This window comes from Talpa occidentalis, unplaced genomic scaffold (assembly GCF_014898055.3).
Source record: "Talpa occidentalis isolate TD23 unplaced genomic scaffold, MPIMG_talOcc4v2.1, whole genome shotgun sequence".
Lineage (NCBI taxonomy): Eukaryota > Metazoa > Chordata > Mammalia > Eulipotyphla > Talpidae > Talpa > Talpa occidentalis.
This window is the reverse complement of record NW_026555331.1, coordinates 130,116,529-130,135,764: the sequence shown is the minus strand read 5'-3', so window position 1 is coordinate 130,135,764 and position 19,236 is coordinate 130,116,529. Positions and strand designations below refer to the sequence as shown.

The 19,236-nt window shown below is 40.4% G+C and overlaps 1 protein-coding gene across 1 annotated transcript in view; it reads left to right on the top strand.

Moving 5' to 3' along the window:
- The first annotated feature begins 383 nt into the window (after positions 1–383).
- Positions 384–19,236, top strand: part of WNT2 (Wnt family member 2) — a 39,137-nt gene continuing 20,284 nt past the window's right edge. The window contains exons 1-3 of the mRNA XM_037512117.2: positions 384–762; positions 2,795–3,021; positions 7,966–8,243. Coding sequence (XP_037368014.1) covers positions 680–762; positions 2,795–3,021; positions 7,966–8,243 — 588 coding nt within the window. The 5' untranslated portion in view covers positions 384–679. The remainder of the gene's footprint in view (positions 763–2,794; positions 3,022–7,965; positions 8,244–19,236) is intronic.

Here is a 19,236-nt window from a genome sequence, read left to right as displayed (position 1 = left end):
CAGGGAGAGGAGCGGGGCAATGAGTTGAGAATCATTTCTGGATTCCTGCATCCTGCACACAGAGAGCGCCTCTTCTCTCGCGTCTCCCCACACGGCACGCTCGGAGACTCCTGCTCGCTCGCCGAGGGCAGTCTCGCCTAACTGCAGCGCGAATTCCTGGGGCTGGCGCCCACGGAGGATGCTCTTTGGCCAGGAGCTTCCCGAAAGGTGCCTGCCTCCCCCGGGGCTGGAGGCCACGCGGAGGCGCACCTCCTGCCCCGCCTCGCCGCACCCCCAGACATCTCTTGCCATCATCTCTCCCACCCTTGTCTAAAGCCCCGCGCCCCCCGCCCCCGCTGCCGGGCGCAGCGCCCCCTCCCTCGGCTGCGCCCGGGCGGGGAGCTGAGCGGACAGGGGCGCGCGGGAGGCGCGCAGAGCTCTCCGGCTGCCCGCGCTCGCCACGCCTGGGGAATTGGCTGTGGGCGAGGCGGCCGGAGCTGGCCTTTATCGCTCGCCCCGCTGGTCGTTTGAAACTTTATCAGCGAGTCTCGCCACTAGCCGCAGACGCGAGCGGGGGGCGGGGGCGCGGCGAGGCGCCGGCGGCCGTGACTAGGCGCTCCCGGCGCTGAGCGCTTCTGCTCCGGGCACGCATGGCGCCCGCACACGGAGTCTGACCTGATGCGGACGCAAGGGGGTTAATATGAACGCCCCTGTCGGTGGAATCTGGCTTTGGCTCCCTCTGCTCTTGACCTGGCTCACCCCTGAGGTCAGCTCTTCATGGTGGTAAGTCCTCGCGCGCAGGGCGCAGGGGGATTTTGGAGATGGGATTGGGGACACCGCTGACCACATAGACCCTTCCAGACGGCGCTTCGCGGAGGCCGCTGCTGCTGCGGGTTCTGGCCTGAACCCGGGCTGCTGCCCTCTCCTATTGCCCTAACCCGAGCTCCTTCACTTTTCCACGAAAGACCATTTTAGCTCTGACAACTAGGGAAAAAAAATAATAATACCACTTACCCACATCACCCCCTCAAATGAGAGCTCAGATGTTTGGTTTATTTGGATCTAGCTAAGCGACAGCAAAATCAAAATCAGCCAATTTCTTATCCCATTGAGAGACGCACTGACTGGGTCTCTAGCAATGGTGTGTGAGTGTGTGTGTGTGTGTGTGTGTGTGTGTTCGTTCACCTTGAAACTACACCCCCCCCAAAAAAAAATTGCCATTGCAGGCAGTCAAGAGCTGTAGAAGCCAAAGCGTGTGATTTCTGCATTATTTCCCGTCCTTCCACATTCCTAATGCTTCACCCCAGTGGGGCAGTGCATTTGCTGCCTCCAGGTACAGGGGAAGTTCCAGAGCTAGAGGCTCTAAAAGATTCCGGTTAAAATCCATTCAACCCAGGGTAACTTTGCTGCTGTCCTTTGTACATAGGTGTGCGATTTATTTAGGAAAGTGAAGGCACGTTGAAATGTAGCAGGTTTTAGCATCGTGACAAGTCCAAGGGGAGGTAGAGAAAAGTTTCTGGGTGGGAGAGATCTAGCTCCCAACCTTATCTTGAAAAATAGGCAATTGAGAGCTTTGTAAAGTCCTTGCATCTAGAAGTTTCTGAAGATAATTGAAGTACTGATTCTGAAAGGCTGTCCTCTGAGTTGATTTTAAAGAATCTGGCAAAAGTAAGGATTCTCAGCCAAATGAAGGACGAGAGCAGGGAACTCCAGGAAGACACCGCAGCTCTTCAAGGCAAAGCGTTGATGGGAAGAGCATATTCAATTCCTTCCTAAGCCACTTTGAACAGGAAGGCATTTAGCCTTGACACTGCTGACACAGGATCAAAGATTGATTTATCAGAGTAACTATTTTTCAATAAAATGACTATTTCTGTTTCCATGGGTGTATAAACATTATTTATTACTCAGGCTTTTTGTCACATTGTCTCTCAGCTGTCACTTAAATATATTTTTTGGAAGTCACAGCTGTAACGATTTTATGATCATAGAAAATAATGAAAATACAAGAAAAAGACATTCTCCTTATTTGATCGCTTCAAAAGACACCTATGGCAGCTTGGGTTATATAAAAGGTACCTTTCTAAACATTTCACAACTAATAGAGAACATCTGGGTAGAGATGATGATGTAATTTTTTGTTAAAGTTTCTTTTCAAAAGTACTTTATGGAGCTATAACACTGTTTGATTCTTCCAAACATTTAGTGTCCTTAATAACAATAGAATTTTTTTCCAAAGGCTTTCTATCAAAGCCAAAAAAGAGCTGCAAAATGGAAATATTTAAAGGATTCTTTAGTAAGGGAAGAATGGCATGGCCGTGAAGACAGTGTCACATCAGATACCAGCAGGTGTTGATTAGATAAATACGGACAGTTTCCTAAGACACCTAAACATTAGGTCCAATAAATAGGAGCTGGGAACTTCTAAAGGTCAGCGTCCCCTGAAGCCAAGTTCAGACACGTTGTGTCATGGAGAGCAGAGTTTTGGGGCAAAGTCTTTAACTCACTCTTCCCCAGACACATTGCTTCTTCCCCCTTATTCTGTTGCCTGACTTCAGACCTTGCTTCTGCTAAGTGCCCAGAGCATCATCTGGTGGCCCTGGCCTCATGTGCAAGAGCCAGACGTATCTACAGAGCTCTTCTACCCCGTCACTCTCCCTGCCTGACTTGCCAATAAAATTAAATTACCTTTGCTTTCTCCCATCACCGAAAGGAAAGGAATTAATATTTCCAAAGTGCTTTCAACTCTTGGGGCTCCTGGAAAACACCAGGCCTCACTGTTCAAGGTGCTCTCACTTCTGTGGGTCCTTCCCAGGTACATGAAAGCTACAGGTGGCTCCTCCAGGGTGATGTGTGACAACGTGCCAGGCCTAGTGAGCCGCCAGCGGCAGCTGTGCCACCGACACCCGGACGTGATGCGTGCCATTGGCTTGGGCGTGGCGGAGTGGACAGCGGAATGCCAGCACCAGTTTCGCCAGCACCGCTGGAACTGCAACACCCTGGACAGGGATCACAGCCTCTTTGGCAGGGTCCTGCTCCGAAGTAAGTCTCCTGCCCTCCTGCAGCAAAACATGCTCTCCCTTCCTGCATACCTCCTTTTCCTTGGTCAACAAAGCCCCTGTTCATGTTTCCTTCATTCAGTCTGAAACTTGTTCTGTTGGGTAGCATCGGCCCTGATCACATAGTACTAGAGAAATCAAGGGACTTATCTAAAAGGTTGCAGGAGGCTGATCACAAATTGTGATGTAGCCCAAGCTGGTGTCTTTGCACTCTTTGCTCTTTCCATCTGTCACATGTCACAAACTGACTGTCCTCCAGGTTCTTATTTTGGCTCTAGGAGGAAACAGGCAGAAGATTCTTTTGATTTGTTTTACTCTTCTGAGATTTGAATCTTCCAAAAGGATTTGAGCAGAAGATCAGGATGGAACGCCCATATCTTTTATTGTCCATAGATGGTCATTATCACCAAACACCATCTGAGTGTTATTTAGCAGCAGAAACAAATCTGCTTCTATGCAGATGACCTTGATTCAACTACTCAGCCATAGATCACTCCATGTCTACTTCAATGCTTTTTTCAATAGGTTGTAAATTCTATGAGGCAGAGCCTAGCCAGTCTTCCCTGCACCTCACTTAGTGCCTTGATTGTTGCAGGCACTGTTTATTCATTGAATGGCTGAGTGAATGAACAAATGGACTTATAGAGTGTCAGGTACAATATAGGCAGAAGTGTAGGGTTAGGAACCATGAATACATATATTTTATTTTTTTCTTAGAAGGAGCATTAAACACTATCTAATTATATAATAAACCTCTTGAAAGTTCTGAATAAGGAAAGCAGCTCACTAGCTGATGGATAATCAGAGAAAATTAATTTAAAACTAGATTTTATTTAAAAAATACCTATCACTTAATCTGGCATTATTAACACAGTGAGCTTGGCATTATCTTCAAGAAATAACATGACCCATTTGTTCTTGGGAAGTCTGACGGAAAACACAAGAATTTATGTGTGAACCCCAGAAACAGGAAACTTTACAGTTGTTTTTTGCCCCCTCCCCCCACCCATTCCTAAGAAAATCATTCAAGCTATGCACTTGGTAATACTTAACAGAGGGTGTTTCTATCATGTAATCATCACAGCCCTAGGGTTTTATGAGGCCAAATGCATAACTGAATGTCTCTAAAATCCCCCAAGGGCGTAGTACTCTCACTCTTCATGTATCCCTAAAGTTAATTTACTGTGATATTCAGCAATTTTATTCTCTAGTTTAAGAATTATATTCTTCTGCATTCCTTCTGGAGTTTCAATATGACACTGCAAATTTTTGAAAGATTAATAGTTAATTTCAGCTACGTGGTACTTTAAGATTTCACCTACATTACTCACTAGTGAATCAGTTAAAGTGCTTTGCAAATACCTAGAACAAGTAATCTTTGGATGTATTATGTATAGGTGTTCAGTGATTAAGATGTATTAGGATTTTTCTTTGTTAAAGTGCTCACAATCATTTTACAATGTCACAGATTAAATGTATTTCTCATTTATAGAATGATCACCTTTAGAATCTAAGAAAACTCATTAAGATGTCTTTGCCTTTAAAAAAAAAAAAAAGCACTTTTAGGTAACAAATCAAAGGAACCAAATTTGACCACTGATGCTTAAAACAGTGGATCTGTGAAAACTGAGGATTCATTCATGAAATATTTTAGCTTAATCTTGGCAATATTTGCTTCTTCAGAATCCTAGAGTTGCTAAGAGGTCAGAGGTTAGAACTAGATGAAACAGAACTAGTTAGATTTAGTCTGGCACCTCAGGTAAATAAGGGATTCTGAATTCTCATACTTCCTTCAGATTTCTTGCAGATGAAGCTGAATACTTTGCCAAAGTACTCAAAACTTAAAACATTCATGCTACACAATTTCTTTCCATTCTTTACAGAAGGCCAGATTTCTTCCTGGACTTTTATGTAAACTCCTGTGACTGTCAGCGATGATTTTGTGTTGGTTATAGGAGGGCTGATTTGGCCTAATGTAGCTTATCCTGGAAATAATCATGAAATTCCAATGAAACTATCCAAAGATTTTTACAATTAATTGCTTTGAGGGAAATTCACATCTAAAGTTGTGTAGAACTTTCCTCTGGACATCTAAATGACCTTATCAGTGAATAGGAAAGGCAAAGGGCAATACCGCTTATAGGAAAAACATTAAGTTACTGATACATCCATGGTTGCAGAGAAATGGAGAACATTTGTCTCCCTTGCTCAGAGAGTTGGAGTAAGACGGAACAATTTTTTTGGAACATTTGTAATTCACTCATTCAATGGACTGTCACCAGTCACAGGCGGAAAAACCTGCGATGGAATTTATAATCCCCAAAATATTGCTGTAAGAATATACCTCCAGAATTCTAGGAAAAGCCTTAAAAAATAAAAAGATGACCTGTTCTCATCCTTGAAAACGTCAAAGGGGCAAAAAAGACATTTTCAAAGGGAGTTGAACAACCCCATAACCTTCTAGAAGCCTCGCCTCTAGTTTTTACCCTCTTAGGCAACAGTCCCCCACACCAAACAAAAACTATGCCTGTGAACTTAGTAGACATTTCTTGACTTATCTCAATCCAAAAATTAGAAACTTTAATAGTAACACATCAGAAAGTATAAACATCACCATTTAGATTAGGATTTTGTTTCATTTTGTGATGACTTTAAAAGGAATCAGTTTTTCTAAGAAGAGGCCCAAGATCAAAATTTGTTTTGTTACAAAGCCAACACTTGAAATGTGCTACTATTTCACACATAGCAGTTTAGTGATTCATCTAAGATGCTTAACTGAAAACATCTTAAGGCTCCATCTACACAATACCAAAACATCTGGAGGTAAAATATAAAGTCATTCAATATGCTACATTTTTAATTTAAATAAACAACTATTTAGTAAAGTGCTTGAATAATGAATGACAAATATTTAGAAAGGTATATTTTTGTTTTGGAATTTTTCTCTGAAATGTAGATTTTAAGCATTTTTTTTCATTCAATCAAAGTCAATGTTAATTGTTTGCAGGATGAATTTTGAACCTAGACAAACTCTTCCTCTACTGCTTTCAAAATACTGTCCACTCATTGACTTTCTATCATCCATATCTTCTATACCTTTGTCCTAAAAGACCACCTCACAAAATTTCTTTTTCCTTAAAAAAATAAACTAGTGCTAAATACATACACATTCCAGAGTTTTCCTCTACATCATATCTCTCAATCAGGCACTGGATACCAAATCCAAAGCCAGGCTTTAGCTGATCAATGGTAAAACTCTATACAAGGTATTTTCCTCAACTGCAAAGTAGCATCATAAAAGTTTTACTTATCCAAAAGCCGCTACCTGAGATTATTTCACACGCACATCCATTAGTTACCTTCATCTATAAAATGTCTCAATTCTGTTTAGAAAACTCTGATCCTTATAATCTGGGGCTCTTTACAGCAGGCCCAAGGCCATCACATTTCTCTCTGGAGAGTGCTACCTGCTACCTGTGGCAAATATTCATATAATTGATTTTACCTAACTGCAAGCATGATTGATTCCTTTTTTGATGGTTCGAGGTTTGGGGGAGATATTTTTTGAAGGCTGAGGTAAGTGCCATTTAATATGGTGTAGATATGTTTTCCTGATTTTTAATAATGAGACTAGCAGAGGAAATATTGCAAGGGATGTATAGTAAATTTTAGCACTGAATGACAAACGGAAACAAGCAGGGCTTCCAGACGAAAAGGTGGTTTGTTCTCCCAGCTGTGTGGTTCAAAAAGTCACACTCGTCTTGACATACTGAATCGCAAATGGCTATTTTCTGCTTTGCATTGGCATTAGGTTGTTCAGCTTCTACTTTGATTGTTAATATTTTTGCTGCAGCAACCAATAATAAAAAGGCATGCTAATAACAATGAAATACAGCTCCACTTGAAAAATGAGGTGCACACGGACCCTACAGAGCCTTATATCTGTCACTATACCACAACACTGTGTTATGAGTTACTACAGATTATTAAAATAATTTAATGTAGTTATTGCTCTGAAATATGTACCTTTCAGCCTGTAAGTGAAAGTAGCCTGTGCTCTAATAAAGAACAATTCTAGGCAAGCACCCCAAAGGGTTCTTACCCAAGTCTAATTATAGGCGGTAAATTTGTTTCCTTCCAGAAAAACCAAAGAAAAGCTTTTCACTGTCTTTTACCCAATACCAGTGATTAGTGCAGGTGTTCCAGAAGAAAGTGAATTCACCTTAATAGTTAGACGTTGTATGTAACTCAAGGATATTGCAGGCTGCCTTCAACAGTCTCTCACTTACTTGTGAAAGCTGATGCCATGCCAAAGCACAGCGGTGTTTATGCGCAGGCTGCTCACCACCTGAGTTCTTTCTCACCTCAGCCCCTAGATGCCTTTGAATGCAGTATTTCACTCTCAAACATTCAAATGGATACACACATCCTTGGTGTTGCCTGGAGGCTTGGAAGCTTTGGGGTTTTTTGGTTTCCCAAAGATTGCTGAACACCAAAGTATGTTGTGAAATGATGCTATTGTGATTCTGACTGTAGATCACAAATGAAGGCACTGAGGACCACTGATGTTAGTCTCCTCTCTTCTTGGGCATGTAGGATTCTAGGTGAGAGCAATTCTAGGTGAGTACGTGTGTGAGACTAAGGTGAAGGAGGCCAGGGCAGGTTTTTGCTGCCTTTTCGATTATACGATTTACCTCGAAGACCGTTGTCATACACTTGTCCTGCTGACAAAAGCTTGTATTAGATGGACATGATTCATATTCAGGAAAGCACCTTGGCTCTAGAAGACAACCCTTCAAGAATACCAGAACCTTTGTGTCCTGGGGTGAAGCACTGGGGAGGCAGAGCAGGCCTTCACAGCCATCGCTTGCAGTTATTCAGAACTAGCAATTCCAGACCATTTTTAAGAAAAGCATTTTTGTTTCAGGTAGTCGGGAATCTGCCTTTGTTTACGCCATCTCCTCAGCTGGAGTTGTATTTGCCATCACCAGGGCCTGTAGCCAAGGAGAATTAAAATCCTGTTCCTGTGATCCAAAGAAGAAGGGCACCGCCAAGGACAGCAAGGGCACTTTCGATTGGGGTGGCTGCAGTGATAACATTGACTATGGGATCAAGTTTGCCCGAGCATTTGTGGATGCCAAGGAAAGGAAAGGAAAGGATGCCAGGGCCCTGATGAATCTCCACAACAACAGAGCCGGCAGGAAGGTATGGACTGCAAGGGGGCTCGTTTCGTAGACTGCATGGCGTTATAGAGCACTTAAGCCAAGCTTATCTTAAACTCCTAGAGCAGATAAAATGCGATCTACTCACAACTTCCCACTGTCTCCCAACCCAGAGCTGTTTGTTCTAAAGAATACCACCAACTGGGCTAAAATATCCCCACCCGCATTCCACCTTCCTTCCCACAGCTGAGTTGAAGGAGTCCACCCATTGCTTTTGGCAGGTAGAGCCAAGTGTTTGTAGTCCCTCTGGACACTGTATCATCTAGACAGAAGGTCTGTCTGGGGCCTAGAATAGTGCTTCATCCCACACCAATGGCACATTGAATGCTTGTATCTAAGGGATGTCAAGTCTCTTGAGCATCTTCTCTCAAACTCATCGTGAAAGCAACTCACAGGCATGGCTTGTCAGCTTCTTCTAGATTAAGGCAAGGTCTTTTCAGAATTAGTCCCACTCTCCCTCATAAAAACTCATCCAGTTCCAGAAACCACAAGGTGGGGTAAGTGGATCTGGGGAAGACATGATCCCAAATAGGGACACTGGCCCCTTGTTCTCTAGTCCTGGCAAACCTCCTGGTCTGTGGGGATCCGGCCAGTCATAACTCTCTACTCCCCATTTGTTAGATGAGAAAACAGGTGCTCATGTGCTCAAGAACACCCAGAGAGTCCGTGGAAAAGTCAGGAATGGAACTCAGGTCTTAACTTCTCTTCCAGGGCTGCTATCGCCCAATATTAAACAGTTTCTAGTCCAGTGTTCAGATCCATCAAGACATGCCTTTCTGCAGGGTGGTGTGACCAGAACAACTGGAGAATCTGAATGCTGTACATTATGCTTTGTTTAAAGCATAAACTGGCTGGGCTAATCAAATATTTTTTCAGAATCATTCTAGAATAATCTAATTACTAATGGAAGAGATAACCATAATTGTGCTTAATCAAGAAGCACCAAGTAAAAATGTGCTTGATATTAATATATAAAGATCAGCATAAAATTGAAGATCCCCTGGGGGTCTTTTAATAGGAAAAATAAAAAGAATGCAGATCTGTTTGGATGAACACCCTTTTACTAGGCTCAGGAAGAGAGCAAATTTCATTTAAAGAAGTTGAAAGGAAAGAATTCTTGCTTAGCACTCAGAATAAGATGAGTGCGACCTGAACTGTTTACAAATAGTAACTTGCTTGAACTTTAAAAATCAACATTCCTTATTTTTATGAATTTATGAACTTACAGTGACTATTGCCAAGACTATAGACTGTGGTTGTGCAATCCTACAACTATTGGTAATTACTGTTTGTGCAATGGTTTGGATTAAAACAATTTACATTGACCTTTGTTTTGACATTGATACCGCATGTATAAGTTATAAAGTGTGGTGTCTTTGAAAGGAGTGTGCTGCTTAATTATTCAAGCGGTGAATCTTAGATGTCTCAGACTATTTATTGAGATAAAGACATATGGTCATATACTGTACCGAAAGAACGTTGACTTATCAAAATAAATGTTAATTTGGCTTAATAGGTCATTAGATAGTGAATGTTTCAACTCTTCAAGACAATAGAACTTAGCTATTATACTGTAGGTCCTGAATAAACATGACTTTTAATGTAAATCACATGATTCCTCACTATGTAGAGGTGAACAGCTGTCAAGCCTCAGATATTCTCCTGCCTACTCTGCAAAACTTAGGAGGCTACTTTTGATTGGAATAAAAGTGCACACACTGACTTTTTAAAATGTGGCTTTAATTAATGGTGGGTGGGCAGACTTTTTCAAGGAGATGCATGATGTCAGTGAATATGAACTTTAATGAGAGTAAATGTATTGAGATAAACATGCGTCTCTAATTCTCTTCTTGCGGTCATTAGACCCCAGTCTCTACTCCCCCTTTGTACCAGCAGAAGGTCTGTGGAATCAAAATGAGAACAGGCTGGGCTTGCGTTTGAAGGCAGGCCTCCTGAGCTAAGTTTCCAACTGGCCTGGCTCTAGAAAACTCCAGTCTCCCAGCACTGACAGCAGCATCAGTTCTTTTTTTATTTTCTTTTTTGTGTTTTTCAGTATTTCCCAAATTATCCAATATGAACATATTCTACTTTTAAAATTGGATCAGTGGGCCAACATATTATACTTGAAACAAAAATCATGTATTCCAAGATTACTCTGACTGATGCTGTAAGTGCTTAGTATTAATATATAATTCAACACAACCATTCACAATGGGTTTTAATTTTGCCTTAATATGTGAACAGTTTAATTCATTTATGATAGTAACTGGTTAGAGCACCCTCATGTGTCTCTGTACTGTAATATCATTTTAGATTCTGTGCTGTTACATCATTTAATTTTAATCACAGCTTCAACAGAATTTGTGTTGCAGCTTTCCTTCATATTTACTTGAAAATCATCCTTGATTGAGTGTAGTTTTCTTCCCCCAAATAAGACTAATAAGTCCTAAAGTGATAAATTCGTCTTTGTTCAAAACAAACATTCTGTCAAGAAGCATATTCCACAGCTTCTCTCAACACTTCTTTCTAGATCTAGAGAAGCTATGAAAACTGCATTTTAAGACAGGTGTAGGTAAACTATATGTGAAAGGTACTAGGTTGACAACCGCCATTTGCCTTTTTCATAACTTGGAAAAAGATTTCTAAATTGTCTATTCTTTCGTCTAGATGAATCATCACAACTTCTTTGAACTTTTGCATCAAAATAATCTCCATATCAAAATAATCTCTGTATCAAAGTAATCCATGAAGCCAATCAGATACTAATCTTTATCACTGAAAATACTCTTACTGAGAATAAAAGGAATTCTATAAAAATACATTCTTTAAAAGGTATCTTATACTATAGTGAAAACAGAAGATGGAATTTGAAATCAGACTTACCTTAGTTTCAATCTTGCAATACCTGTGGCTTCACTGAATCTCAGTTTTTCTTGTATGTAAGACAACATTCTTTGGTGCTATGGGAACACAAAAGTAAGACAAGAACTACAAAACTATAAAAAAAAAAAAAACTTTTATAGCAGGTACACAATAAAAGTTCCTCGCCCTTTAATGAAGTGAAGGTTAACTGTAACTTAGGTAACAGCGCTAGGCACACATCCAATTTGAACTATTACTTAGGATTCTATTTGATTGTTCCATGCATCCATAGACTTTGTTATAGTTTAAAATGCCAATAAAGAAAACAGGCAGATACTGTCAAATGTTTTATAATTCCATCTTCCAGAATTCACTACAGCAATAAAAACCAATATTAGCATTCTGAATTTTCAGATGAGAAACTGAGTCTCAGAGGGAAAAAGTGACTAACCCAAGGTCACACAATCATGAAGGGTGGAACTGGGGGTTTAAACGTAGTTGTGTTCACCCTCATGCCCTTATTTACCTTTGCTTCTCTGTTGAGAATTTCTAAGAATATATATACACAAACACATATCTATAAATGTATATCTCTATCTCTCTATATCTATATATACACATATAAACAATGACAGCTTCCCTTGGAAGATAGTTTACTGATGATCTTCTCCCTTTGTGTGTCTTTTATTTCACAAGTTTTCTAAAATGGATGTATATTATTTTTCTTAACAACAGGGGAAAAGTTGTTTTAAATGCCAAAAACATAACTGTTGGCCTGAAGCAACTTAACCTTATTTGGTGGATTCACAAAATTTTAACTAATAGGACTGCAAGTTTGATATCTTTACTCCTTTGTTCTGTTGGACTAAATGCGGTTCAAGGAATTACTCTGGGACAAGCACTCTTTTGGGGTGCTATGTCAGATGTGGAAAGAAATAAGACAAGCCCCTAACTACAAGAAATTAAATTTTAGTCAGACAAGTGAAACTCAATTGCAAGGCAAGCTCTCAACTAAGTAATACAATAGAAAAATTAGCCAAAGGATCCATTAGTTGAGGAGAGAAAGGTATGTCATAAAAGAACTGGGTATTTGAACTGGGGATAAAGATTTGCTATGACTGAGACAGGGAAAATGCTTTCCAGCAATGAGGGGTTATGAGACAAAGATACTGGAGCAGAGAATATCATAAAGTTGAGGAATGACAAGGGCTCTAGGGCCAGAGCTAATTGTATGGGGAATATAAAAATAAAATTTATTATTAAAAAAAAAAAAACTCAATAAATAAATAAATAAATAAATAAAAGTTTCCATATGCAAAAAAAAAAAAAAAGTTAATAGGAGCTGAGGCTGCAAATTCGAAACTCAGCCAGACCTGCAGAACCGTGAATGCTGTGCTGAGTGAGATAAATGTCATTGTGAAGCAACAGGAAGGCACTGAATGTTTGGGAAGAAATTAAAAACTTGAGTTGAATTTCTATGCATTGTTCATTCTCTAGAGTCCACTTTGTAAGAGTGGTCAATTTTATCAAAGTTCAAATCTTCTATAATATGAATTAATGACTTAAAATACAAGTAAAGCTGAGAAAATTTTACCACTCTGAATTTTATTTTCAAACATATATATATGGGCTGATATAGATAGTAAGCTTTTTTATGTTTATTAATAAAAATTAGTGTATGGCAACTGTTTTGATATTTATACTTTCAACAAAATGCTTACATTATCCTGGGTTATTATTTCTCATTTGGTATTCTTATCTATCAGTGTCCTCTTTATTGAGACAACATAGAGGGTGTGGCTCTGTGAAGAACACTGGCTGTAATACTTGAACAAGATCTTGCACAGGTTACCTATCAGCATTGACTTATAGTAGAAAACACATACACATATATACTAGATCTTAAGCAAACCTGACAGCTACTGTCCACATTTTGCAAATAAGACCAAGATCTGTTAGGATGTCCAGAAATATTTAAAAAAGAAATTGCTAGGTGCACTTATCTGAAAATTCAAACTTAACTTGACAACCTGTATTTCATATGGGAAAAGGTCAGAGGGGGTGGAGACCCATAGTTTTTAGTTCCATTCTCAGCCCACATCAATGCCATTCAAGGTCAGTGCTGCAGAGTAGAGTGGGCTTGCCACTGAGCTCACTGCACAGGGGTGTTAGGACAAAGCAGAAACTTCTAAATCCTGCAGGAAACACCTCCAAAGAACAGAAATGGATTTGTACTAGATGTAAGCACAGCCTACAGGCAAGTAAATCTAGAACCTAGTAAAGACTTCCAAGATAAAATCTTGCAATGCCACTTAAGATAACAGGTAAAAAGAAAATAGATGTCAACCAAGAGAACTGGGGAGCAATTAAAAAGAAATCTCAAAAATGAATGAATATTAAAAGAAAAGAAAATGATGAAACTGAATTACAGAGCCTGGTTGCTTACTGACTCATCTGATATATATAAATATATCAGATAAGTTAATCATCTTTAATGATGCATAAGTTTCACTAAATAGGAATATTTGTTTTCTGATTGGTCTCCTTAAATTCATAAAATTAAATACATTTTAAAAATTTAGTCCACTAGGCTCACCTTTGTTTTGTTGGACCCCCAAAATAGTATGTGCACAATACTGTAGATCTTTCCAGAGTATATAAATCCAAAACTAACCAGAATTAAAGTCCCAAGGCAGGGAATAACTCAACAAAATTGTTACAGTCCTATGTAAAGTCCTATTATTCATAGAAAATATTTTCTAGACTGCCCTCATTAGTCAATAAGAATTATTATATATATGGTTAGTCAAAGGTAATGTTCTTGAGTTCCACAAATATAGATTCCACACCTTATATTTTCCAGTAAGCCCACCCACAGTTTTTAAAAAATGACAGTGCTTAAGAAATCACAATGTCTTATTTAATACATAAGCAAATCAGCTGCACCATTTGCTAATAAATATTCCTTGTTTTCCTAGTTCCAGAGCATTGTGTGTTTGAAAGATATGCTCGTTTTATTTTTAGTAACTCTTTTGTCTTGGAGATGTGAAACTGTCAAAAGGACTTGTTAATAAATGTGCTTGGCTTTAAGCCAGTATCTGAAAAATTAAATGTTTTAATGTGTGTTTCCCTCAGGAAAATTGATATAGGACCAGAAATATATTAGTTGCTTTGTGGCATTCACCCAATTAAACAGTGAAGCACTAACACTTCTAATGCTCAAGTTTAAATAATTCAGTCAAAGCATAGCATGTAAGGGCCTAAAATAAATTCTACATAGGATTTCTAAGGTGAAACCAATTGTTCAGTTGGCATTCATTTCACACAGTAGAAGGTAGGTTTTCCTGACCAGAGAAGGTCAGCATGTGTGACATAGGATCCCTAAACTTAAGAACATGCAGGAACCTATAAGAAAGAAATCCTGGGCCTCCCCATGGCGCAGCAGGTTGAGCGCAGCACTGTGAAGCTGTCCGCAGCCTCTGCAGCGCAGGTTCGATTCCCAGCTGGCCAAGGAGATACCCACATGGCGGGCAGACCTCTCTTGTCTTGCCCGCTGCTCCCCTCAGGAATGTACTTCAGTCCATCTGCCTGTTCTGTTCCCCGCTCTATCTCTGGTGAATCCTCTCACCACCCCCCACCCCCCTCCCCCTGCGCCTCTGGCCTGTACCCCAGTTCTTATATAAAAATAAATAAATCTTAAAAAAAAAAAAAAAAAGAAAGAAATCCTCATGGTCTGCAAAGAAGTCTTAAAAGGTAGACCTGACCATTTGGGCCTAGTGTTCAGAAAAGCTAACGTAAACCAACATTTCATTCTCCTAGAGAGAAATTTGCCTTTAACTGGCAAAAAACAATTTTTGTAATTATAACTATCTGGGCATAAAGCATAAAATTTTTGTAGAACTGACTGAACCCAGAGAACATGAACCCCCAGGTTGGCAAACACTGGTATGAGAAACACTAGTAGAGTGACTGAAGGTGTTACCTTGGTATAGTTCAGGTTGGGGTACAGCTGCCTCAGTCCCACAGCTGGTGAGATTAGGGCAGCTAATCTCAGCTTCTAGGTGTTTCAATATCCTCCTCTGAAAATGGGGATGAAAACAGCACATGTACTATATATGCTTGTGTGGGTTAAACAGTGACTACAAAGGACTTAGCAGGGTGTGACATCTGGTAAGATCCTAGTGAGTGTGATGCCTTATTCTTATGGCTTAACAGTAAGCTGGGGCAGGTAAACATAAAATAGAATTGTTCTAGCCTGCACAATGCATGTACTACCTCTTCCCTAGCTTACTAAGAAACTATTCAGACTCTGTTGTGGCATAGAATGATAATATTTAGATGTCTCGTAATTCTAAAAGTAGAAAATAAGCCTCTATAGACCAAACGCTGAAAATGTTCAAAATCAAAGATTTAAAGGTCACATAAGAAATCTGCCAAGCATGATTTTAGCACTGATGTAATTATGAGCCTATTGAAGTTTTTTTTGTATTATCATTGAGAAATATATATGGAGCTATAAAAAGGTTTCTATGAGGCAGTTTTTAGGACTCAAGCTTATCATTTTTTTTTAAGTTACATTAAATGAGCAGGTCTTTATTGCTAGGCTGCCACAGAGTAAACATTAGATGGGATTAAGCAAGTGGTGAAGAAAGAAGGGTTGATGAATTGTACTGAGCAGCCTGGTGACATAAAAAAAAAAAAAACAGGAAAGAGATGAGAATGTGAAGAGCAAAAGAAAAGGTTAAAAATGGAATCTTAACAATCAGCCTACGTTACAAATCAAAGAAGTAGAACCACAGATCCTTTAGAAATGAGAACACAGAAAGCCGGACCCATGGTGTCACGGAGTATGTCTAAGTTTTCTGGAAGAAGCTTTTAGTATCACACTGCAGAGATACAGTGAAGTGACTATAACTGATTCTCTCTGGTTTTCTTTCTCTCTATTATAAAAACAATACGCACGCAACGTAACAGGTTGAGCAGAGCAGCAGTACACTTCATCAGATGAGGAACTTTCCTCCCCTCACTGAGATTTAAGAAGACATGGAATAGGTGGATCAATTTGGGAATAGAAGAAAACATTAAGCTATTAATGTTTGTAATTTGGTAGCAAGAAAAAATGAGAAGACACCAAATTTCACGAGCATCCTTTGGCACAGACATTACACAATATTGGATCTGAGATTACAAAATGCAACCTGGCATAGTCCCTGATTATACAGTTAACAGTATCACACTGATGTTGTTTTTAGTATCAATATCTAGATATATTATGGGAGACAGCTATAGTAACAGAACTTTAAAACTATCATGGCTACAGCCATCAAAGGACAGGCACTGCTGACAGACTGGGAAGTAGGAGAACAGGAAAGTGGTATTACAAATACCTTCCTATCATCAGACAGAACATGTGTGGTTTTCCAAACAAGAGAAGATGTAAGGTTGCTCTTCGAAGTTACAGAATCCTGATACAACCATAGTAGGAGTTACAGTGAGAGAAGTAAGGGCTGAGTTAAGTTTTCACCTTTCACAATAAGAAGACCCATAGGAAATAATAAGAAGACCAATAGGAAATCTCTGCTGTTGATTGGTAGGTAAATAGTGATTTGCTGAGTTGCCCCATTCAGTTGTGCCCATTTACATTGCATGGCTCCAGAGGATTTGGTCACCTCATTGCTGCTGTTCATGTGTTTCGTTATTATGGCAAATGTGGGGCAAGATGTCCATAAAGTGTCTTAAGGATGGAGGGATAACTTTCTCTTTCTCACAACGCTGGCGGTCAGCTAGCCGTCAGAGGGGCTGCAAGCTGGGCTCATTAAAGGTGCCCACCTCTAAGGGCTGGGGGGAGGGGGTGCTGTGCAGACTAGGAGGGGAACCACAAGAGAGAAGGGTACAGAGGGTTATCGCTTTTTGCTTTATACCCTGATATTCTCTAGACTACTTAATGTTTTCTAATTATGTGCACATATTTCTTTAACTTACAACTTTGAAAGTAATGATGAAAAATAAACACATAAAGCCCCAGACCACCTGTGATGTCCCCAGCTCCTTCACGGGGCTCACCCCCTTAACCGGGCAAATGAAAGGTCTGCAGTCACTCCACGGTGGCCTGCGGGAAGCACACTGAACCCCCATCCAGGGCCTCCAGGGACTGAGGATGTGGGTGCCTCCCCTTGGGCAGGACCCTCAGCAGCAGTTCGTTCCTCTAAAAGCTTGGAATTTACGCCTCTGGTTGCCCCCATCTTGCATTCTCTTCAAAGCAGGAGTAGCACAAGCTGTTGCTTGTGGCAAGTTTTTCTCCCATTGAATTAGACAACGCTAATTCGGTAAGCAGATAAACCTGTTCCTAGAAGAATATACAATGCCCACAGGAATTTCTCACCATTTCTCTCAGGCTCGGGCCCTCAGAAGGCCTCCCTTGCGCCTTGCCTTGGTGCCATGGCTTCTTTCTTCCTTGCGGCCTTCCTGGGTTTGGACGAGATTCTCAGCCCTGATAGCTAGTTGGGAGCACCTGGGAATGGAGGCCTCCTCGGGGCGGGGCTGGGCTTATCCACAGCTGGGTTCTGCCCTGTTCAGTCTGGGGAGGGGGCCCTGCTTCTAGACCAGGAGAAGCCACCGGTGACTTTCAAATTCCAGGAATGAAAACAACTGCTCTGCTGTCTCTCGGTGCCAGGGGATCCTCCCTAATTCCTGCTACTTTGCTATATAGTTTGATTCTTCCCGTTATGTTTTTTTTTTTTCTATTTAATATCCTAAAAGGCAGGTTTATTATGGAAAAGGAAAGGAAAGACAGAAGCAGGCAGTCTTAAAATAAGCGCTGCCTCTTTCCTTTTTCCCTCCTTCCAGACCACGCAACCCCCAGACTCCATCCAGATTGTAAAAGAACGTTCTTTCCCTCCCACCTCTGTAGATGCACCTATGTGCAGACGGGTAAAGAGTGGATTGTACCATATCTACTCTTGCTTTTATCACTTGGCTTCCTTTTATGCCTGTAAGACAGATCTGCCTCCTTAGCCAAAGACTACGTATGTCTGATTCCATTATTAAGCACATATCATCATCTGCTTAACCATTTTCCTATTGATGTCATTTGGGTTTTTCCTACTATTTTGCTATTGCAAATTGTGCTGCAATGACCATCTATGTGGGTGTATATCTTTCAAAAGTTGTGTAAATATTTCCAGAGTGGAATCACCAAGGTCAAAGAACACATGCAATTAAAATATTGATAAATATTATAAAATAAAATGCTCATTTAAATGATGTATCAATTTGTTTTTCCACCAGCAATTTGTTGAAAACATCTCCCCCTACTCTTACCAACACCAAATATTATCAATCTTTTTCCTGTTTGCTAATATGCTGGAGCAAATGATGTTGCATTATTTCAGCTCACGTCCTTCTGATGACCAGTAGAGCTGACTGTCCTTTTGCCTTTTTGTTAGTTAGTACTCTGTTCCTTCGGTGTGGCCCTTTTCATACAACTGTGCTGTTAATTGTCTGGAGGATGCATTGTAATACCCCAGCCACTGCCATTTTTCTCTTCACTTCTTTTCCCCCTCACCCCATAATAGATTTATATTAATCCAATCAAGTCTTGATTAATTAAAAAAATAAAGAAAAGTATAGTGTGCATGACACAAATTTTGAAAAAAGCACAATGCAATTTGTATTAGGATGTTAAAGTTTTTTGGCAGGAGCAAAGATTTGGGAGTGAGACGTGTCCGAGTCACGTCTGACCCCTAGTCCTGTCTCTGCCCTGCTGGAAGACTATGGATTTTACTTTCCTCACTGACCCCGGGTTTTCATACTGTAGAACGGAAATAATAACACATCTGGTTGGGATAATTAGGTCAGATCAGATCGTGTGTGGCATGGAGCCTCGGAGGGCAGCACTCAGTCAGCGGGGGTTGTTGCTCTGATGTTCTTAGCACATTTGACTATGATAACATTTGAACAGTGATGCAACATCACTTTTTCTCCCCAGCAGAATATTGATTTCTTCTAAGTTAGGAGTCCTCCTGTGAGTTTCTGAGTCCCATCCCTTATTCTTAAGTTCCCTTTCTCCATCAGGCCATCGAGGCTGCCATTCCTTCCTCTCCACTTCTTTGACT